General features: G+C 35.7%; 1 protein-coding gene across 2 annotated transcripts in view; it reads right to left on the bottom strand.

The window, feature by feature from the left end:
• The window catches only part of USP9X (ubiquitin specific peptidase 9 X-linked), a 103,717-nt gene that overhangs the window by 43,651 nt on the left and 35,510 nt on the right, over positions 1-24,556 (bottom strand). For both annotated transcript variants that reach the window (XM_075098254.1, XM_075098261.1), the window contains exons 7-17: positions 24,011-24,126; positions 23,508-23,759; positions 23,293-23,431; positions 21,527-21,679; positions 17,481-17,585; positions 15,779-15,985; positions 14,873-15,009; positions 9,549-9,682; positions 4,806-4,893; positions 2,862-3,204; positions 1,381-1,476 (exon numbers count right to left, since the gene is read on the bottom strand). In XM_075098254.1, the coding sequence (XP_074954355.1) occupies positions 1,381-1,476; positions 2,862-3,204; positions 4,806-4,893; positions 9,549-9,682; positions 14,873-15,009; positions 15,779-15,985; positions 17,481-17,585; positions 21,527-21,679; positions 23,293-23,431; positions 23,508-23,759; positions 24,011-24,126 (1,770 nt within the window). The remainder of the gene's footprint in view (positions 1-1,380; positions 1,477-2,861; positions 3,205-4,805; positions 4,894-9,548; positions 9,683-14,872; positions 15,010-15,778; positions 15,986-17,480; positions 17,586-21,526; positions 21,680-23,292; positions 23,432-23,507; positions 23,760-24,010; positions 24,127-24,556) is intronic.

Genomic DNA, 24,556 nt, shown 5'->3' with positions numbered 1-24,556 from the left:
CACTTAAATAGAAAAAATGGAAATTTGCACAGAGAACACTAAATTGGATTTTGTTATTCATTTCCTCAGGCTATGTCAGAGGGTCTTTAGCTGACAATCTAGTACAGGTTAACTTACTGTACGCTAAGAGTGAACACAGAAGATTTACAGGCCACCAGAACAACTATCCCCACGCGCCCCCCCCAGTCACATAACTCAGTTCCAGATACACTCTTTACCTGCATAAACTCAGAATGGGGATTTTGAGATAGATTCAGTATAGTGGCAGCTGCATCCAGTCTCTTCCTTCTGCCTAATACCTAACATCTCCTTGCTCCTGACCTAGACTGACATAGAACCTACAGTACCACTGTAAAAAGTCTGCAGCATCTGCAGGTAGTAGTCTGCAACAGAAACATTAACAGTCACAACTACGGCAGTAAACCACAGTCCAGTAGCCGCTTTCCTTAGAGGCAGCTCAGGAACCGAGGCGCTACTAGCACACTGAAATAAAATACCTGCACGCATATTAACTAAATCTAACACTCTAACACTTCCTGGAGGTGTCAGATCTAACCATGTGCAGATGGACAGATCTATGCATGCTTAGTAAGTCCAATCTATAGCAAGGAGCATAAAGCCGATCTGCCCCTACAGTAAGATATAGCTTGAATGGCTGTAAATGCACCACCTAGAGCAGCTGTGCTATATCTAGCAGCCTGCCAGTTCTGAGGACTATAAAAGTGTTTTTGTGGACAAGTATGAAAATTGGGAGTTTTAAGAAATACAACCGGCAAGCTACAAACTGGAGATTGTCTGAAGGATAATATTCCCCCCCCCACCCCTTTTGGGAAATCCCAACAGTTCACTTCCTCTGACCTTTCAGCAACTCATTAACTCTTCTCTCTGCCCACTGAAATGCAGCTCCCAATAGATATTAACGTAGGGAGAAAATATCTGATTTGCTAGAGCTCAGCCTGACCGTTATATGGAAACTCTGTGACCCTTTGTAAGGGACATAAGGTTAGACAACACTCAAAAGAGACCTGTCCAGTGAACATACTAGTACAAATAAGTACCGCAACTGGAAGTCCACCAAAAGGCTTACCTAAGTGTATGATATGAACTGTTTTCTGAGTAGAAAGAGTAAATACAACAGATCAATACAGAAAAAAAAATTATCAGAGTGCAGTCTGTAAAGATCAGGAAAAAAACCAAAAATCTTAATTCTGCATCTGACAGGAACCTGATGGCTGGACTCAGGAGCATACTCTTCAAAGCATGAAAACTCTTCTCTGTTTTCAAAGCTTTCAAGTATAAAAATATCACCAAATTGCATTTTATCACTAGTATGAGAGACAAACATATTCCAGTTTTCTTGTTGCTTGTTTTTTGTTTTACCTGATTAACTTGTAACCTTGGGCCAAGATTAGTGTAGATCTCTTTAAGAAGATCTATTGCTCTGTTTGCGATGTCATCATTTCCCTGAATCACAACCTGGCATAATAAAAAAACCAAAAGCATTAGAACATCTTAAAACTTTCTGGTATAAAATTTAAAACCAAAATAACTACTTAAGTATCCTGATAAAATAGTACATCTAATTATTTTATGAGGTGAAAGTGACTAAAATGCTTAGTTACAACATACAATCAACACAATTTACACTCAAGCCAGAGTAAAAATTAAGAATTAACTAGTTTAAAGGAGTTCAGAGCAAAAAAGCCAATGCTTTATAAACAGAATGAAAGTAGTGCTTATATATTTATCTTCACATTACATTTCCATTTTCACTAGTTTCAGAGAATAACTATTTTTTCAGATGCTTGAACAATCTACAGCGCCAAAGATTTAAAAACAGAATTTAAAAGTATTTAAATGACTGCGAGTGGGTGGAAGGGGGCAAGGCAAATGAGTTCTGTTTCTAACCTGATAATCTATATTTTAATTACTAGCCACCAGCTCTGAAAGCAGCCCTTACAGACAAACCCTGCAGGATACTGAGCTGAAGCTTAACGAGTTCTGTCATGCTGCCAAATGGCAGGGCAGATCCAAGTCAGTCAATTCCCACAACTAAAACTTGCTAGCATATGTGGGCACTCTGTACACAAACAATGTGTGAAAACTTAATTTGTATAAAAATTGTGATCTACTTCAGCTTTAACTATTATCACCATGACTAAAATACCTAACCCTTCAGCAAGCCACAACCAAAATTACTGAAGACTGCTGCTTTATATACAGCACATTTTTACAAAACACAGGCACAATAATCATGCTACAGTGTACTACTGTGTGTTCTAATTCAGCTCAGAAGTTTTATAAATACTCAGAAAATACTCTGAAAAAATTAAGTATCAAATCAGATACTCATGTTTTTCACCAATAGATTTGGCAAGCTTCAGATATCTTTCTATGGGAAAGCTATAACCATGTTTAGGCAAAAGGTTGTGGACATAAGAATCAGACCAGCGATCGTTTGGTCTGTTCTAGAATCACTCCGGTTTACCATACTAGCTTATGAAGTGCACAAAACAAAGTCTAGTTCTAATGTGCATGTGAGAGAGAGAGAAACCTACAGATAATTCACCTGGAACAATCCTTTCTTCTTCAACAGTGCAGGCAAACTTTAATCTCATGTGCGTATACAAATACACTTGACATTTCAAATAACTTTCCATTAAACATCAGTCTGCAAAGTTACCAACTTGCATACTTGTGCTGGCAAGACAACGGAGTCAATATCCATGCATTTAGTTTGAAGAAGTAGCTTTTTGTAATTTCAGTCTATAACTAATAGATTACACATCCCTAAAAATATAAAAAGACACTGAGAAAGACTTAGCAGTTAACCTTTCAGGTGTTTCCTCCAGTTAACTTACCCTCCAAAGGTAGTCTAATCCTATTAATTCCAGATCATCCATCATATAGGCTCGTCTCTTTGCTACTAGCTTTCCTTCTCGACAGTTCACAGCTTTGAAGAAACGTTCAAAACATTTCATTCCATTTTCTGTTAATAGGGAAGGATCCAGCTGAAGCACATTATTTTCAAAGAAGTCCTTATTAATGTCAGGGTCTAAGTCTGGTTCATCCCCCATTAGTTTGGAATACCATTTAAAACAGGCTTCGCGATCACAAAGATAAACTGCATTTTCAGCTAAACACTTCCATATTTGCTTCGCCTGAGGGGCACAGAGCCACAGCTGACCATCCTTCAATAAAAATCTTGAGCAAAACAAAAAGACAATTAACAGCACTGTCTAATAGACATCTAGAGTTACAATTCAGTAAAAAAATACAGGGAAAAAGGTGAATATGTATATAATACATATATATATAAGTATGACCCTGAAAACTTTATTTACATCAGTCTACTCATAATTAGCCCCATAATTTCTTACTAAGTCCAAACAGATCAAGACCTTATAGTCAAAACAAAAAAAGGAACAAAATTCAGCAGGAAAAAAAAAAAACAACTTTTCACACAAAAATACCAAGCACTTTTTATATATTATACACAAACAAATGCACCTCTCCTAATGCAAACTATTCAGTTTAAAAGTCAGGTCACAACATAAGAGACTAAATTACATTAAATTACTTCTGCAATCATTTGCTATATTTTAGCACTCTAGCAAAATCACAAAATAAGGTATCAATTCTATGGAACCGAGCCAGAAGCAGAAGTCAACGAAGTTGAAATATCTCCTTTTATTTAAATACATTTTTCATTTGTGTTAAATTATTATTAAAGAACTATTAAGAACTTAAATTCTGAAAGTTAAGACTAAGAATGTTTCAGGAAGAACAAACAATAATCAAAGTTCTTCAGAATCATTTTCTTTGTAAAAGAAATCAGGGGCTAAGTTATGGCATTGCTTTTCAGAAATTGTTACCTACATATTCTACATTTGACAGCCATGGGACTTCATTAATTCCTTTACATTAACAACTAGTGAACTTAAAGGAAGGTACAATTTTAATGTGCAGGAGTGATAAATTAAGTCTGCTATCCATACACTATTGTATAATTTCATTAAACAGTTGTTTAACACTTCAATTTAATTAATAAAATTTCTTGGTAACATTTTAAGAAGCAAAAAAAATTCAGTTAGAAAACAAGTAAAAAATGGTTCAGTTCATGTACTTTTACTTCTCTAAAAAAGGTTAAAACCAACTAAGAAAAAGCCAAGGCAGAGTCTAAAAAGCATCAACGTATTGCAGCTCTGTAATGAGCAGAGATCCTTTGTTTTCTTATTTTACTCAAACAGCAGCTGGTCAAAAATCCAAACAATTTTTTATTCCAAACCTCTTTCTAAGGCTCAGTCACTGACAACATCAGTGTCTGACACAAGTATATGTCAGTTTATGAACATGGATTTAACTCTTCTGTGGTACAACAAATAAGGACACAGGGCATACCCCTACATGGAATATTTTAATTTTTCAGCTAAGTTACCCCAATATGTATGTAACTATCCACATGCACATTGTATTAAAGTCAGTAGGGTTCTGCACGCAGACAGAAAAAGCCCATACAAATCTTAGTGCAGAATCAGAGCCTTGGACTGCAAAAGATCCCAATAAGATTTATTTGAATATTCTAATCCTAGCACAGAAGCCCTTGGTGGGCGGACAATGGGGTGGACAATGGATGGACCAAGAACCCCAAAACAAAAGCATTCGGTGTATTTTTGCATTTGAGTTTTGAAAGAAGTTAGCACAACAACTTAAAAGTATATAAGAGAAAGAGATAACCGAGGTTTTGTTTATTTTCTTTAAAGTATCCTTACAGAAGCTAAACAAATCATGGAATTAAAACTAACCGTAAGAAGTTAAGTCGCTCCTGTACTTCCTGCACATGACTGTATCTGCTCCCTGGTCTTACAGTTTGAGGATCATATTCACCATGCTCTGCAAATATAAAAAGTTTTATTAGACAATACATTCAGAAAAGACATGCTGACTCTAAAAGACAGGGAATGTTTGAAGACTTGTTAGTCTGAACATAATTAAAACCACTCAAAGAGCAATAAATTTTCAGTATGGTATGAAAATAATTTTCAGCAGCCTGCTACCAGTTAACATTTCATCCTAAATTAAAGTCGGTAAAGGCAAAGATTACTGAGCTCTATAATCAGATCAAACACACACTTACGTGCAGATCATATGCTCATCACTCAGTATAATGAAAGTATTACAGAAGAATTAAGAACTTGCATTCTACTTATTTGAATCAATATTTTCACGTTTCAAGTAGTCAGTTTGAAATCAGAAGTCTGTTAAAATACAAGTATACGTAGCATATAATTCAGATTATCCAGTGTTTTTTCTGAGGATGCTTTAGTTTTGTTACAGAGCATCTTTCTCAAAATTTCAGTTACACATTTTTAGTGGTTTTCCCCTCCAGAGGAAGTAACAACTCCCATTTGTTAACGCCTTTATAAGTAGCTACATACGTGACACCACTTACAGGAGGAAAGTATATGACAACTTTCTTCACTGCAAGTTTCCAAGTACAAAAACCAAATGCCTGTAATACTGACAAGCTTGAAACAGTAGTAGTTGAGTAATTTGGAATAAGACACAAAGTCAAACTTTTATCTACATTTTATCAAATCTCAGCACAATATTTTAACAAACAGCTGTTCGTTTCACAGGAACTTGGTCTTGGTGTGGGTTTGTTTGGGTTTGTTTGGTATGGTTGGTTTTTTTTTAATTAAAAAGATACAATCTAGATCTGGACTTGCACTACCTTGATCTGTACATTTCATCATGACACATGTTCGTTATGACAGCTCCATTATAAACTAGTTAATGCTGTATTTCTTACCTGCAAAGGTATACAGATTACATTTAACTAAGATAACCCAGCTGTGGGAGACTATCATGACAACCTCCAGACTCATGGTAAAATTTATCTTCAGAGCTGAAAATCAGTATCTCCTCTTGGGGAGGGTAGGGGGAGGGAACCCAAACAAGTAATAGCAAAAGTGCATAATTAGTGTTTCAAAATTAGGAGAAAAATAATTGTCATAAATACTGCTCTCTATATGCAAGTGCAAAAGGTACATTAGCTTAAAAATTAAATAAAAGGGAAAACAGAAGACTGGTAGTTAACATGTCTACAAAACTTGAGACTTTATGTTCACCAGAATTCAGTCAAAAATGTAAATTATAATCCTAATCAAGTGAGCATAAATGGGCAATTATCAAAAGTGTTAAAAAATTCTGAAAAAAATAGTATAAAAATAGCAGAACAAAAATTATTTAAGTATTAGAAGTAGAAAACCTTAAAAATACCCTGTGGGTCTAGCAGAAGAAACAATTACGGTAGATAAGCATATCGCAGAGAAATTAAAACTAACTTCTTCAAGTGTTACCTGTGTTGGGTGTTTTTTTGTTTGTTTTTCTTTTGTTGGGAGTGAGGTGGTGTTGGTTGTTTAACTATGGGGCCTATCTGGGCTTTTTTTTTTCCTGATTAGAGATTAATTCACAGACACAAGTGTCAAGAATGGCAATGACAGAAGAATTCAAGTATTAAAGGCCAGTCAGTTGTCCAAAGGCAGTATATGTGTACTTAAGAATTCTGAAACACTCTGAACTACAAAAAAAAAAAAGAAGAAACCAGTATCCTTAAATATTCTCCATCTCAGCTCCTTTCTACATTTGCCTGATTTATTTTCTACAACATGCATCCCACGGCAAGTCTAAGTGTGATCTCCTTTAAAATTCTTTCTACGTGCAGGAGAAGGACAGACAGGGAAATTATAGATCAAAAGCTGACTGGTTGAAAACATAAGTATAGTGATAAACACATAGAAGATCATATGGCACAATTTTTACAAATAATTACATTTAAGTCACACTTTGGGGGTTTTTTGTTACTTCCGAAAAACAGAAGATGAAGAACTGGCTAGCAATCTTTTCAGATTTTCAAAAGCTCTTTGATAAACGGTCAATAAGATGAAACTTCTTCAGGACTATACAACGCAATAGCAGTTGTCTCATCTCACGGAGGACTTTGCAGAGTTAGACAAAAGGGTGAGTTCAGTAGAAGAGAAAGTCATAGATCATGGAAAAAAATTGTGAAACAGATTAGGCTTTTCTTTAATCTTAAAAAGGCAATCATATAAAAGGGAGTGTGATAGAAAAGAACATGCATGAGTGAATAACAGGACAATAGGAACACTGTTTTCCATCACAGAACACAATGACGGTAGCCTTCAAGGAAAATAAAAATACGGCAAATTCAAAATTAATACAAAAAATAGTCACAAATTACACAGAAATTGTGGCATTAACTGCCAGAAAGATCTCTGGGCAACTGGATTTCCCCTGCTGCCCCGTGGCATTTGACCTCTGCTGTTTGGGTGTTTGCCCTGATTTTTCCTCCGTCTCAATTCTCCTTCTCTAGCTCAGCTGAATTCTACAGCTGTCCAGTTCTCTCTTTCTGTACTCATAATCATAATCATCTTTCTTCTCCTTTCATTTATTCCCTTCCCTGCCCCCCGGCCCTCCCCCTCAATCATCTTCCTCCAGGAAGACATGGAAGGTGAACTTCACAGTGCTCTATGTTCTGCTCTATCTAGTATATAAAACTGAAACTCTAAGAGAAGTTGCACAGGAACTGTGTATTACAGTTTTAGGCTTCCCTTAATCACGTAATAAAGCACCTAATGAAAAAAAAAATCTTCACTATTGTTTATCTGGTTTTGTACTCTGATGCAAATGAGAAGTCCTGCAGCAGCTTTGTCTCAAGAAAGCACAATTGCTCTGTAATTAGATTCAATTTAACCTCTTTGCACACTTATAATTCCTATCATGCTGAAGATGTTTATATTACTGCTTTACTGAGTCGTTATAGTTGGGGAGGGGCAGGACAATGGGATGTGTTTTTTGGCACAAGAAAAGAATCATGCAACACATCAGCTTAATTTTTCTGCCAAAGTCATCAACAATTTGATAGGTAAACAATACTGTCAAAAGTGACCTTTGGCATCAGTGTTTAAAAACAGTTGAAATTAATGAGTAATAGTTCATGTATTAATAGTGTGTGTAGGCTATTTTGGACAAAGACAACATTGCATTAGAATATAGCTGTTTATTATGTTTCCTTCGTAACCCTGAGGGCCAAACCCCAGATTTCATAGCTGGCCAAAGTCCAAGACAGGGAAAAAATCATAGAATGACAGATTCTAAGCTACCCATATAGTTAAGATGCAAAGTTCGTTATAAACTAAATAGCATTTTTGCATCACTTTGGCAAAGTTAAAGCTCACTCCAACAGCTTACACAAGTTACATGAAATAATACTTGTTCTATTCCACCTTCCTGGAGAAGACTAAGCCTAAGACAGCATGGCTTCAGAACAGAACAAAGCATTTAGTATTATTTTAATGTTAATTAGTGCAATACTATCATTAAGGAACTTAGGGTAAACGACCTCATTTATTCCTGAATAGAGAAATACAGCTGCAGTATGCAATATTTAGCTTAAATGTCACTCTCATTGACCTATACCCAGCTGAAGCTGTTATCTTCATATAGCACCACTATTCAAGCAAGTCTTCAAGGACATATTTTGGATATCTTTTATCAAGTACTCCAGAACGAAGTGAATTCCAAAATTAAAGGTGCCTGGGCAACTTACCCAAGTATTGGATGACAAACACACGCCCGCTTTACAATATGCAAATATCCTGTCCTCTCTGAACAAATCTGCATTGAATTCCTACATAATGTACTGAGTCATTTTTGAGATGTAAATGAAAGGCTGGTAGGATGTTATGATGCCAGGGTAGAATGGTCCCTAGTTCCAGTCAGTAAAGTAGATGATGGGGCAGGCCATAGATCTCCTCTCACTTCTGTTGGCTTAAAAGGACTGTGGTCCACTGTAACATGGAGTTTCCTGGTCCATCACTCTCCTTCACTCCCCTACTTTTACTGAGCTAGAAAGCTAGTCCAGAGTAAGAGTGTAAACTCGTCAGCAAAGGGTTGAGTTTAGCCTGAAATATATAAATACTAACATGATGTGCTGCCAAAGTGCTGCTGATAACAAATGCAGCGAGAAAGCAGCTAAACAGAAATGGGGTTGCATAGTAAAAAGAAACAGTATCCCTGTGCTCTAAGTCCTTCTCCCTGACAGATTCCAAACACTGGCTTCAAATATAGGTGACTAAAGGACTTCTCAAAGGAGCCTAGAAAAATTCAGAACTAAAAGTGGGACAAGAGGCAAGATTATTATTAGGACTTGCCATGAAAATAATCACCCTAGCCTAAGGAGGACATGATGATATTTATCAATCCATAGATAAACAAGAGCTGCCACCTCCTTCCCCGTATTCTGCTGTAAAACACACATTTTCAATCACGAAACAAAATGTTTACATTTTAAGCTTTTCTTGCCCAATCAGACACCACAAGGGCTATCAACCCCCACAGGTGCTCAAAAATTAAACAAATAAACTTAATAGTTAGTTCATTATCAGAATTTGCTTTTAACTCCATTTTCAAACTGGAGTTTTCACACACACTATTTATGAGACAATTTTAATTTTAAAACTTACCTTTAGCATACTGCCTCATGCTTTCCATATAGGCAGACAGATTTTCTGCAACCAACGTAACTAGGGCATGATTGTGCTGAAGTTGATTGATTAAGTCATGTCGGTAAAACACATGGGGACTTCTCTGAGTTTGACTGAAATTAAAACACACGCGTTAGGTGCAAGACTTCTCCGCTTTTCTTATAACAGTTCAGAAATCCATTTAAGAAACTTGTCTTTGATGCAAGTTCTAAATTTTCCTACAAGATCTGTAATAGAAAGCATATTAAGTCTCTGACAGTATTTTTGTTCTGACACATCAACAATTCCTACCAGTTGTTAAAAGCAGCTAATTAATGAGGATTACACAGTTACAGTATGTATGAAAAATATCAAAGCGATCTGAGCAGCTCAGTATGCTGCGGGGAGAATATCTGCAGCAAGACAGGAATAGAAATACCTGCCCACAAACTGCACAGTAAAGATAGAGACCCTCAACTGTACTGCAACTACAGTACTCATAACCACAGTTTCTTTCCCATCCATCTGATATTCTTTCCTCAAATTAATATAAAGACACTAAGTAAAACTAGGTAATTTTTCAAAACAAAAGCTCATGGTCTTACAACTATAGCGAAAAACTACTAGCCAATAATTATGCCAATTCTTTCCATACTTAAAAAAACTGCACAACTCTGCATTGTTTTTTCTAATATCTGTCTGAAAAAATGTTGGTACAAACCTAAGAAAGCATAGTTATGCAGAGCATATAGTCTAAGAAAAAACAGAGAAGTTTAATACCCCAATTAAATAATTAGATTATAATTAAAGTATTATCAAGATCTGACCAAAAATGCTGCTCTCAAACAATACTAGACATAATTTTAGATTACAGAAGTAAACTGTAGGAGAAAATACAGAGCATGGATGTAAAACCCATATGGCATGAACATTATAAAATTCTAGAACTGAGGGACTAATCACCTCTGCAGAATAATCTCAAAATTCCCCAATTTCTGTAGATCAGAGCACTGATCTCGGCTGCATAAACAATGTAAACTTGCACTGCTCTTCCATGGTAAAGAGAGGGGGAAAAAAAGAAGGGGGGCGGGGGGATATAGAAAAAGAGAGGCGTTCCTCATTATATTGCCACTCAGCTGATCCCATAGCCTGCCCTGAAGAAATATAAATGCGATTTCAGAACTGTTCTCCTTTCCTTAAACACTGAAGAAAGTAGACCTCAAAATTAGCTGAACGAATTACAGGTAGAAACTCTTATCCTTCCTAGGAAACAGGGTCTCCATACTAGGTGGCCTACAGCACTCTACAGCATTGCCACACCTTTTGAGAATAGTAGGGACGGACAGAAATCCCTGTTCCAGCATCAGCTGATAATGATCTTGCAGCTGATAACCACATTTCACTGTACATGTAACAACAACAGATAAATTGATTCACTGGGCCAAAGATCACTGTCAATCTGGGTTTAAAAGACAGAAGCCATCCATCAACACCCTTCCAATAATTTTGTTATCTGCAACCTACAGAATTGGGCCTGCTAAGCACAGAGATTTTCAGAAGATTAAATTTCATAATATGCAGAGCTTTCCAAAACAGCTTGAAAGGGGCCCTTAAAACACAAATTGTGTTTAAAAAAAGGATGCAGACATTTGTCAGAGAGAAAACAAAAAACAGATAGAAGCATGAGGGAAGACGACAAACGGGGTTTTGTACACCCAGAAAGAACATCCTCTGTTGTCACTTTGAGAAACTTCCCAATTATACTTCGTTCCATCTGGGCCAACCCTCCTTGATCAGCATAAACCAGCAGCAAAACCAGCAAAAGACTGGATATCTCTATTTTAGTGGCTACGCAAGATTTCACCTCTCAATAGAGACACGCACTTACAAAGGACAACTGTAAATAAGAACACTGACTATTGGGGAAATAGATATGATGAAAAAACTAAAGGAACAAGCAGAAGTAAGACGGGGTATTTTGCTGAATCAAGCTATTGGCATGTATATTTATATCCTCCCTCATAATATTATGCATTTGTATCAATCTTAAACTACCAAAAAAGGAAAGTGTTATCGGCAGAAGACTCAATCTTCTGCGCTAGACATTTTTTACTTTTCTCCTTTCTCAGCCACACGCACAAACAGTATATCTAGAAACACGGATTCATCTTCATTAGCAACTACTTCTAAAAGTTGAGTAATTTTAAGAACTAGAGTTAAGAGCTGTGAGTTGTGAGTTGTTACACAGTATTTGTGAGCACCATGTAAGATGCGATTTTGATCATCTGCTAGGATGGAGTCAAAGACAAGATGATTGTCTTTAGGCACAGAGAAGAGCTGGTCTGAGAAGACTTTCTAGCATGCTTTTTAGAATAAAAGCAAACTCCACATGCAACAACAGAATTACTCCTTAAGCATTTGAGGTTAGGCTAAATTAGTGTTGACATTGGGACATAATCCTTCAGTAATAACTTCAATTTTTCACGCTCCTTGGTTAACAGCAACTGAGTTTCTTTGTGTTTCTATTAAATAGATATCAAAAGCCAACATATAAGAATAATTAGTATTTTGAAATGGGTGCCAAAGTACTCTGGAAATACTAAAAAGGACATTTAATAGTTAGAATGCATGTTTATTTGCTAGAAAAATATTGGCAAAGTGACAAAGGCAAAATTCCAAACAACTTAATTTAAGTGGATTTTACGAAAATATTCATCTGCACATATAACTTGCCCAACATAATACTGCACATGTAACTCAGCTTTTGAAGTTGAGTGTTCTTCTACTAAATGAACAAATGCTATGTACCATTAAAAGCAGACATTAAAGATCCAAATAGCAGTGACCAGACCCAGCAAATTCTATTATTTAGCCTAAAAGTGCCTCTTAAAGCACTAATAAAACCCCTGAACTCTTACAGAAGGTCCTCTCAATGTTCAGTTAATGCTTCTGAGCAAGTAATTTAGGAGACCAAACTTTTACTGCTTGAGTAGACACAGGTCAAACTTAAGTGCCTGAAATTGGTCTACAGGAGGCTCTACCTCCATCAGCCAACACAGAGAAAATTAAGATGATTCATTATCTGTACACTAAAGGTCAGTATGTTGAGTAATAAAGTTGACTATTCCTTAATACTAATTAAGTAACCTTGCACCTGTTAAGAATCCTTGTACCAAAATAAAAATTATTTTCTTGTGCTGTTGCACTTCTGGTTAAGCTAAACTTCCTGAAACTTATAGCATTTCTTTGTGGTCATTTGTCAAAGCAACTGCTTAACCAGTTCATCGCTTTGCTCAATTGCATGAATAACTAGCAACAATTAAATCCTCCTCAAAAGAATCTCTACAGTGCCAATGGCATAATATATACTTTTTTGTGCCAAGGTTCAGCAGCCTTAGTCATTCTGGACCAAACTTTTAACTGCCAATGCCAACCACCCCAAAATAGTAGTATAGAGATTATGGGATTAATGTTGCGCACAGAAAGCTCTGTGAAATGTTTTTGAGGCAGTTGTCACAAACATTTGTTTTGGTCTATTTTCAATCCAAATTCTAGAAGGCTCTAGATTAAAGTTTTAAGTCAGATGAGGTAAACTGATAGGAACAGGTATTAGATGTATGTATTGGAATTTCCGAACTGTCCATGTTAAGAGTTATCAGAAAAAACTCAGCGGACTGGAAAGTCACTGATTACTTCAAAACAATGTTTTCACTCACCAGGTTTCCCAGGCACCTGGGCAGTGATATTACATGACTAAAAAAAATTCCCCCAACAGTATCTTGCTAACAAAGGCTTCTCCATAGAAAGAGGTCTTTACCAGTCCCTTGACTAAAACCTTTAATTCAAAGTTTACTTTCCTGCCATGTGCATTTTCAAATTCTGGATAAAATAAGGTATTATCACAGTCTGCAACGCAGACTTGCCCGAAAGCTGAGGAATGGAAGAGATGGTCTGACCAGAGAGAGAGGGAAGGGGAAGAGAGATTCAAACCATCTAACTATACATATACCACATACCACACAGGGAATGTACATTTCCACATTCAAAAGAAGTTAGGTTCCTCCCAAGATTAACTCAGAGCAGAAACCTAATCAGTGTCTTGAATGAGCTCTGCTTCAATAATTACTTAAAGTAAAGCCTCTTTGTTAAGGCATTCTGCTAAAAAGCATCCAACTTGAGAAAGTACCACAAATAACCACGTAGCTACATTTACCTAGATCTTACACAGCATGTAGAAGATGAAAGACTCCAAGACACAGAAAACAGACTTATCTGCTAATAAGCAGGTTACTTTGTAACCTTGTTGGAAAAACCTCAAACAATAATTAATGTGAAACTGTAAAGGATTAAAGTGTCATGAAAATTGAGAAAGATGTTGCAAACAAAATTAATAAAAAAAAACCTCCAAAAGCCAGGAATGCAATATTATCACAGCTTCTTAAAACAGTATCAGTATGAAGAGTTGTGTGAACTGAAAGCTTATTTTCTTCAACTTTCCCTACCTTGATCCTTCTTCTAAGCAGACTGTAATAGCAACACTGATTTGCTTACAAAATTAAAATAAAGCGATTATGCAACACTGATGAGCAAACAACATTTTTATAGATTCTGATGTGGATACAAAAAAGTTAGGGGCACAGAATCTCAGATATTTCTGTAGTGAGAAGACATTTAAAATAATGAAAATAAGCATGTATATTTTAATAAATAAGACAATGGCTTTTCCTTTTTTTCCTTCCTTTTAAAAACAAACAAAACACACACACACCCCCCAAAACAAAACATCCTTCACAAGAGAACAAACTTAAAACATTTCTAATCCCTTCCATTTAGGAGAGAGAAGCAGTATTTTTCCCAGACCAAAAAAGTCACCTTTGTAGAAAATAAACTACATGACCTGTATAAATTTATCATCAAATAGGGATGGGATGGGTACATTTGTGTGCACGTGTACATGTGTATGTGTATATATATGTCCATAAAATATATATTTTGTAAGCTAGTTCCACTGTTAGCCAGGGTAGGCCATAGATTAACAGAAAAACAAACCCGGATTTTCCACAGATCAGACTATTCTAAAAATTAATAAAAGGATGTTTGAGGAAACAGTTAGTGCTGTCTTACTGAACGTAGGTGCCTAAAGTTTTAGAAGCTACTTATACACATTAAAAACTCAAGAACATCTTCAAACACTGATTATAATGTCACCTAAGCTTCCCCTGCTTCTTGTAAAAAAAAAAAAACAAAAAACCACACCCCAAAGATTTGCCTCATTCCAACGCATTCAACTTTTAATAGACAAAACTTTATCATTCCATTCTTACCTCAAGTTTTGTGGTGCTTCACCAAACAAACTGCAAATTTCTCTAATTTGTTTCAGTGCAGGAATGACCCATTTGTCATTCGTGCGAAGCTCTTCTATAAAACGATCTATCCACTGGATCTTCTGTGTATCTCGATCCTTAAAGAACAAGCGTATATAATAAAAATCAAGTATATTGCAGAAGCTATCATCATTCCCTTACTTTGTTTCCAAGATAGAACAGAACATAAAAAGCCACACAAATACTAGATCAACTGAGTTCTGAAGCATACAAGCGTAAGAAAAGTAGCTGAACAGCACTACATGTTGGTAGAAGCTATCAGCATATTACAAACTCCCTACCTTCAAGCACTCTAGCATTCAGTACATACTTAAGAAAACCTGTAGCTAGATAGGATCATCAGTGTTTAAATAACCTGCTCTTTCCTTTCTTTCATTTATTTCTACTTGCTGATACTCAGCTTAAACTGCTGTAACATATCAAGAAACAATGTGAAACTGCTTCTTGACAACTAAGAAGCAAAACCTGCCAGTGGCTGTCAAGGCAGGTAAGTGAATCAATTTGAACCACAACGAAAAGCAAAGACAGGAGGGGTGCTGCTTTTCCTTTCTCCTTATTTACTTTGGTAGGGTTCTCTTCCAATTCCTTCAATGCGATCATCAGTAAGTCACTAATTCCAACAAGACAGGCAAACTGATGTATTTCACTCTCTCCAATTAAAGCACAAAGTGTGTTACTTGAAGTATGCCCCATAACATTCTGAAAATACTTGGATGTTGGTAGAATAATACAAATCTTTGATAAGGAACACTTTTATTAAATTACCCGATCTCTTGAATTTTTAACGGGGGATGGAAGGAAACTAACTGTGACCGATTTCACAATAGAACACATCAGATTACTCACCTGTGAACAGCTGTAATCTAAGATTTTAATATGGGCACTAAGAGCCTGGTCCATGATATCAACTGGTACATCATCACTATGAGCCAAATTCCACAAAAGGTTCAGCACTTTGTGTGCCATCACACCATCCTTGTCATCCTCTGCAAGCCGACGAATTAACTCAAGTAGTTTCTCACGCTGTTTCTTGCTTGCATTTGTCCAACTTGCCTAAGAAAATATTTTATTTGATATGAAAACCACATTTTTTTAATTTCACATATAATCTGCACCGTTAACAAATGATGCAACTATATAAAGAACTTTCATGTTAATGTCTTTCATTAAAGATAAATAGCACATTAGATCAATACATGTCAGACAATTGAATAGCTTTTCTAGAGTTTACAACTAAAGTGTATTCAACTTGAGACATAAAAAAAAGGATCTATATTCAAAGATCACAGATGTGTTTGTAGAAGTTAACATCACCATCAGGCAAGTTCACCCACAGGAAAAAATATAGTGGACTCAGCTGTTTCTTGCAAATGCTTTCTCAAAACTCCTGTTCTTATACTTAAGAGACTTCTTAAATAACTTATAATCACTAAACGAGTAAAATTTTAGTATTGCCTCTGAATCTGACTGAAACAAATGTCTTCTGCATTAAGTTAACGTTTTTCTGAGTCAGTTTCCAATATAACATTACTCCACATCCATCTCTCAAGGTCAGACACAGCTTGCAACAGTTTACACGTAGAATTTCTGAGCGTTTAGTTCAGTATCTAGATTAAAGAACATTAGACCCATATTTATCAAACTAGGAGACCCCATTAATTGGAGCACAAATTGCATGTAAGCCAAAATGTTACTATAATGTATTTATCTAAAACCAGGAAACTGAGTTTACAAAGCTGGCTTGCATTTTCCAGTACAGCAGATCACCTCCTAGAAGTGAAACAGGAAAACAAGCTGGATAGCACCACTACTGGAAGCTACAAATGTTCACATAAGCATACATTAAAAAGACAGTGAGTAACAAATTTTCAGAAACAAGGAGCTCTGCAATTTCAATCAAATCATTATATGTTCATCAACATTCAACATTACCTTCCCAAGACTGTTTCATTCTGTATCTATGTTAACCAGAGAAAAAATTACTACATGATGAAGAAGTTGGGGGAGCAGGGAATGAAAGTCCTTGATCTCATCTACTTAAAGATCAAAAGTAGCAATGCCCAGTAGATTTCATGAAACCTACTCTAATGCTAGGAGAAAAAACATTATTTACTAAACCATCAACACTTAATAATTGGGAAGACATGCAAAAGTATTTAAGATAAATAACTAACTTTATTTGAAAAAGTCAATATTCCTAGGATTGCTGACAGTCACCTTAACATTACAGGCCTAAACAGATGTGCATTATCCAAAAGAGTTTAAACCAGAAAACAAAACTGTCAATTAAACTAGCATAACTAGTCTTTGCTTTAGACAGGAAGTAAACAAAAAAATCTCACAATAAGTGTTCATTAAAGAACAGCACAATCTAGCATTTCTAATATTAAATATTATAGACTGTTGCTATACACATTAAGAATTCTTTTAACACAAGGAAACTGCATGTATCCAAAAAAAGTAGAGAGTAGACCTTGAAAGTCACGTGTCTGTATCTATCCAACTTCACAAGCCACTGCCTGAATACAGTCAAAACATGCACAGTTACCTTAAAACAATCAAACAGGTGATCAAGCTGTTCAGGAGAGAAATCCCAAGCTAATTTTGCAAGGAGGTCATGTACATTTTTTACAATGGCTTCGTGTTTTCCTGCCTGTCAAGAAGACAAAAAGAAACCACAAACATTTGTAGCAATCCATATTAAGTCAAGCAGCAAGACATCCTACATCATTCCTAGAAGACGGCTGTTCAAGGTGGCCAGCAGGAAAAGCTGATGCTGTGGGAGCAGCATGGCAAACTGAATACTTACTTCACTGGGAAGTCTCAGTATTTAGATTTCCCTTGTGTGTGTAAGAATGTAAGTGTGCTCTGTGTGTGTGCACACAAGTATTTAGAATGTAAATACTGCAGTGTCACGCTATTTATTTTAACAAAATCATGCAGGAACAGTAAGTAGATAATAAAGCCTAAAAGGATACTTTAACTTACAAATCAGTAATTTAATGTTGGGTCTGGGGTTTTTTTGGGGGTTGTTTGTTTGAAAGGACTTAAAATCCACTTCCTCAATTAATTTTATTGAGGCATTTTAAGCTGTAAAACAATTTTTAGTATTTCCACATAGTTTCTCAGGCTGAAGTACTTCCTTTGTGCTAGTGGATTCATGGACAACTAAAGCTTTCTATTACAAACAACTTGTTGGCAGACATAAATTTAAAATCCAACAGCTTATAAACTTACGCAATCTAACAATCACAAAACTAATAACAAGATGTTATATCCTAGACACTGTTTTAAATAAGAAAGTCTGGTGTATATCACAATTTTGATATTTAAGGAGGAAGACAATAAGGCAAAACCAGCTAGCTCAACTTTAACTCTGGGTGAGAAGAAAATTTCTTTCCTATGTGCCGGGGCTGGAAAACGTATCCCATACTTCAAATCTGCACTCAAAACCAACACTTATGGACTATGTGAATCAATAGCTTATTTACTGTAGAAAATTTTCCTTAAGTGTAGAATAAAAAATGCAAAACAAATACCTAGAAAACAAACTCTGATGTAATTAATCTTGTACAGTATTAAAAATGCATGCATGAGCAGTTTTGAAATTTGTTTCCTTCTAAAAGCTTGCATCAGTGGTTCACTTAAAAACAACAAAAAAATAGACCAACAGCTTTGTTATGTGCTGTGCCATAAATTCTTCATAGCGTGTCATAATTTTTTCTTTAAAAAAGGTGAATTTAAGCAGAAACATCAGTTTTCATGTTACAGCTCAGATTATGAGAGAGGGAATTAATAAACCACTTATTCCACTGGATTTTGTAAAACATCATATAATTTTTTTTCCTCTCACCACACCATTTCCTGGTTAGAAAGAAAAGCTAAGACCATACAGGGCAGAAAGAACATCTAAAATGTAACAAATAAATGAAGAAGTATGCACAGCTGCTCGGGGGGGGGGGGCAGGGCAGGAAGACCGAGACATAAAACAATCTTGCCTTGGGAGCTTTTTAACAGAGATGGGGAGGCCCTTAAGAACAGAAAAGGCTGGAGAAGCAGACAAGACAGCAGGAGGAGGTAAGGAACCTGATGTGTGAACTGTCAGCCTGCTGTGCTAAAAACAGAGAAGCACATGTCAGGTTTAGTTAAATGCTACAGAACGTAAGTAATGAGACTCCAACACTTATCTCTGCAACTTTCTTGTCCAGCTGGATCTTTCCCTGCAACTTAATGCTTGCCTTTAGAAACTTCCAACATTATTCCTTGAGTCAAACACACTTCCATTTTGTGAGCACTCACTTTGTAAGACAGGAAAACTCTTCAATGAAACTTAAAACTTACGTTGCCTTCTAAAGGCAAAAGCAGCATGGTTTTACTACTTTTCATAAACTTATTTGTTTTTATTCTAGTTGTATACTGAGATTCTCAGGGCGCTTCTATACCGTCAACTGTAAATTTGTGCATGCTCACCCTCTAAATCCAGGCAGCAATTTAACAGTTCTAGCCTGAAAGCAAAACCACACCATTGCTGCACTGAGCCAGAGCTAAAATAGCCTGCCTGTTATATAAAGCTACACGGTAAATCAACGCTTTGCTACTGAATTTCATGCTCCAGCTGCTCTTAGAAGCAGTCATTTAATAAGAACTTCTAAAAACTATTAAACACAGGGAGTAGTGAAGCTGGTAAAAACTATCTGCATTGGCAGATTTTAGTATTCTTACCTTTCAGTCTATTTTAATTCCATGGCCAAAGCCACAGTAAAACCATCTACCTGAATAGTACTGAACTCGACTTTCCCACATAAAAAATACAGGGCAAAACTGCAGCAAGTGCACTGTGGCCACTACCTAATTGAAAGCCAGGTATTTGAGAGCATGGAAGATTTATTCTCAAATATTTTTTTTGCAACTGTTGGCGTGGACTATCCATGTCTTTTAGGGGTTGCATCAGTTGTTGACACTTTTCTGAAAGGGTAAAAAGTTTGACTTAAACTAGGTTATCCACACATTCCATTTCCAGGCACTGTGACTAACAGAACTGCTTGGAAGACTTTGTCACATTTCAGGTTTGGGGTTCTTTTTGTCCTTATAAAAGGTGAGTCTCTAGTATAGCTAATACAAGCCTACTAACAGCAGACTACCTTCTCAAAGTCTTTTTTGACCCCCACAGACTTCTTACAAAGACAGTCTGGAAAGGTCTAAAGACCACAAGCTGAAAACTAAAAATATGATCACAGATGTTAATTCAAGTAATCTGTGTATATCTCTGTTACATTATGTAATTTTCTAAACAGGACTTAGGGATAATGAGTAAATAAGGACCTTCTTGAGTTTCAGCCTGTGCAGTTACTATCATGCTGGAACTGAAGTTTAGAGATTATGAAGTTAGTCGAACCACAAGAGATGTCCGGTCAACCCTTCACTAACATCACCTGTAGTCCCAAGTGCTTTAAATGCAACCTGAAAACAGCACACCTGAAAACACGGACACCTGGATAAATCCACTTCAGCCAAACTGTTACCGTTTCAGAAGAACATGAACACATGTTCTAGGTATAAACTAGGTATGCAACACTACCCAATTCCTGTGTTGGTCCTTGTTGTGATATAATCCCAGCTGGCAACTAAGCACCACACAGCTGCTCGCTCACTCCTCACCCCACAGCGGGATGAGGGATAGAATTGGAAGAGTAGAAGTGAGAAAACTTGTGGGTTGAGATAAAAAGTTTAACAGGTAAATCTTTTGTGTTACATACACAGCCACATATAAGCTAGTATGAAGAAATTGAACTCTATCCCTGCCAAAGCTGTTACAGCCCTCTATCTTGGAAACCAGATTTAGCCTTCCCACACTTGAAAGGCTGGCCTAAGGGCTTATTTGTACAATTAAGTTAGAGTTTCCCTACTAGTTACTTATGAACAAGGATACTCATGCTTGTTTCTATCCTAAAATAACCTTTTACCTTCCGTCTCCTCAAAAATTAATAATGATTTTTGTCTCCTCAGCTACCCTTTACGTGTGCTAAACTCATGCAGCCCACATCTAGGAAGCCCAGATTCACCCATTATTTAAGTAAACAAGCCACTATTGCAAAATTTATAGTTTTTTCAGACATAATCATTACAACACAAAGGAAAGAATTTGCTGTTAAACAACTTCTAGAACAGTCATTATTATAAGCCTTATTAATAGCACTCTGACCAGGAAAAATTTGTAAAACTGATGAACTCAGAGATTAGCAATACACTTTATTGCATTTTAAAATAATATTAAGTCATAATGTGTCATGTTCTTTCACAATATAGACTTTGCTCAACATTGAAGGTTCCTTAATACTTATAATCTCTGCACCATGTTCTGAACTGTTCCTTCAGACTTTACATACATGTGTAATTGACCCCTTCTGCTGAAGACATTTGAGAAGTCAATTTTGGGATCCAGGACCCCAAAAGAGAACACCATTTCATTTCAAAATTTTCTTTAGTTTTTTTTCTAACACCAAGAATAAGACGCACAAGTCGTCATCTTCTCAATACATTACACAAAACAAGATCCCTCATGCACACCAGCAGACAAGCAGTTGAATTCTTTACCTGTGCAGCCCAAATGTTGTCAAGATCCTGCAAAGTGAGGGCTTTCTCTTTGATGACAAAACGAAGAATTTTCTCTAACTTCTCTACATATTGAGGTTGATGAAGACTATCTCTCAATACAATTGATAAAATATTATTCTGCTGGATCCATTCCTGAATATAAAAAGAAATTAATGCCATCTCAAATTACTGAAGTGCTGTCACGGGTATTGAAGCTAAAAAAGAATTTCAACCTGTTACTGACTTTACATACAATATTCTAATTGGGAGAAGTGAGAAAGATGCAGCACAAGAGGAAGATATTTATCTCTAACTTTCATTTCCTCTTTAAAAAAAGATCAGCATTTTAAATAATCCAATATGCTAGTCACTGTGATATCTTAAGGGGAAATATTTTTTCAGGCATATTAAAGTCATGAACTCAAAGCATAAAAACGTTCAAACAACTTCAAACTTAAAAAGCCAATGGAAAGAACAGTTAACTCTTCTATTCAGGGAAAAAAAAATTCTCTTCCAATTCACAGTCATTAAATATCAAAACTAAATTGTCTAAGACACTTCTAGCTTTACTGGTATGCCTACAGATTATCACATAAAAAGGGCGTAAGTGATGACTGAAATATAAGAAGGCTAGATTATTTATGTACTGCCACTTATACAGCTTTTTTAAATGCTTCTAATTGAATTAGAGGCAAATATTCAAGCCTCATTTAAGTAGGTGCAATTTTTTTCACCGGTGTCATTGACACAGTCAGATTAGAATCATGTAATTTTTGTTCTAACTAAAGCAAAGCAGCATGTGCTTTGAGCACTGAAAAATAAACATACTCAGCATTATACCTTCCAGCAGTGTCCTTGTCTACAGACATAAAATATTCAAGCTAGTCTCATGAAACACTTCCATCTAGAAGTTTTCATTTAAACAGAGGTCTTGTTTGAGATGCCAAAGCACAGGGAATATGTAAAAAAAAAAAAGAGACCTATTTCCTCCTATTGCTTTAAAAAGTTAAACTACAGTCATTCTTTTTTGTCAGCAGTCCTTTTGCAGATTATAAAACCTAGAACAGGTAGCCAGTCACAAAGATGGAGCAGAACAGTGCAAACAATCCTTTAACACAATTAAATTTCACAAAGATGAAGAGAAAATTGTCCTTACTTTAACTTTATACATACTAATTCTAATAGTTCCCTACATATGCACTCAAGCATGAAACAGTAGCCAAAGTATGTAAATATTAAGTAAATAAATAAAAATATGGTGCCTAGAACTTTCTATGCCAAGAAATCCAGCTTGTGAAATGTGGAAAGCAGAGTACTCTCTTAGAAGTACAACCAGAAAAAAATTATTTGAGGCACAAAAACCAGACTAGGACCTTATTTAAAATGAATGTCCAACTTCTAGATACAGTGGCACTGAAGTTTCAAATGAATCTCAGGTGTTTTATCTAGGTTTGGGTTTTTGTTTTGGTATTTTTTTTAAATGCTATATAAAACCCATACTGTTCAAGGGTCCCTTTCTAAAGCAGGATTTTAGCAGCACTGAAAATAATTCTTAACAGCAGCTTTGAAACAAGTACAGCAATTTTTCACAGAAAGACTACTATTAAAATGACTTATTACCATGACATGATACTTACTGTAAATAACACTAGATATGAAAATTAGCGGTGTGTGCAGGATTCCATAAAATATAGGTACTTCTACAAGTAAAGCAATAAGGAGGAAGAAAATCTATTCAATGCATTTTGGTGAAGAGGAGAACTTACTGCCATTCTTTCAGCTGTAAGCCATTCTTCCTCTTCAGGATTACCATGCCGGTGAGTATAATATGACACACTGGATATTACTTTGTTAACTTCATTTAGTGCATTCATTTTACCATTGAAAGAAGAAATTTGTAACAACCTATAAGAGAAATTAAATGTAAGAAGTGTGGAAAAAAAGTCAGAAGTAGCACATCATATTAGGAGTAGCATCTTACCTAAGTATCATTTTTAACCTAAATATTTCTAAGTTTTTTACAGTTTCTTCTTGTCCTGGAACTCTTGAAGCTAGGTTCTTTAGAGATTTGATTATCATTGACAGAGCATCATTTTTGGCTTCGTTCTTTGCTTCTTTTTTCAGTTCATCATCTGTTAAATTTTCTAAAAATTGTGGAACCATTTCTATAATTGGAAGGAAATATTTCTTCACTGTATGTAATGTTAGAAATTCATAACATTGTCCAAATGGCCTAAAAAGCAAGAAAAAAGGGATCAAAATGCCATAATTGGTAGTTGTGTAATATTAAGCTAGCAACAAGCAATTTACACACAAAACTCAAGTCTGTTTACAAGCACATGAAATGCTGAAGGCAAACACAACTAGTTAAGAGATAGAGTGAGGGGAAACACTTCAAGAAAAGACTAAGTTTTGCACTAACATAATGTTTTACTTAGACTAACTTTTCTAAATAAGTAATAATTATTTTTTTAAAAAACTTACTTGATGAGAGCTGCAATTATCTGAACATTCAATGCTGATCCACTCATGAAGCGATCGTGCAAGATCTGAAATCCATTTAATGTGCCAAACTTGTTGATAAGATCTACTAGCCAACCCTGCAATATAATAAACAGTAATTTAGTAATTTTCTGACGTTTACAAATTACCATCTAGAAATACTTTGAAGTACCTGTTATTAACAAAACTTGCTTTAAAAAAATCCATACACAAACTGTTAGAAGGTAACAGAACTGACAGTGAACTAGCCTATATGGTTTAAATACTCAGTTTTAAGAAAATGTTTAGAAATAGGCAACATGATCTTTCCTGTTATGTCAAAAAACACAGATGCTGTATATACTAATTATTCAAAGAATTTTATCAAATACATAGGAATAAAAATTACTATACTTCAGGTTCACCTTTGACTACTAAGTTACTACAGAAAGCATAACGATTCTGGAATTTTTTTCTGGTCCTGGATGTGATAATGCTGCATATAAAAGCAGTAAGAATGCAAAATAACATCCTTCTAAACACAGTTAG

This window comes from Phalacrocorax aristotelis, chromosome 1 (genome assembly GCF_949628215.1).
Source record: "Phalacrocorax aristotelis chromosome 1, bGulAri2.1, whole genome shotgun sequence".
Classification (NCBI taxonomy): Eukaryota; Metazoa; Chordata; class Aves; order Suliformes; family Phalacrocoracidae; genus Phalacrocorax; species Phalacrocorax aristotelis.
Note: the sequence above shows the minus strand (reverse complement) of the source record. Positions and strands in the feature narration are given on the sequence as shown.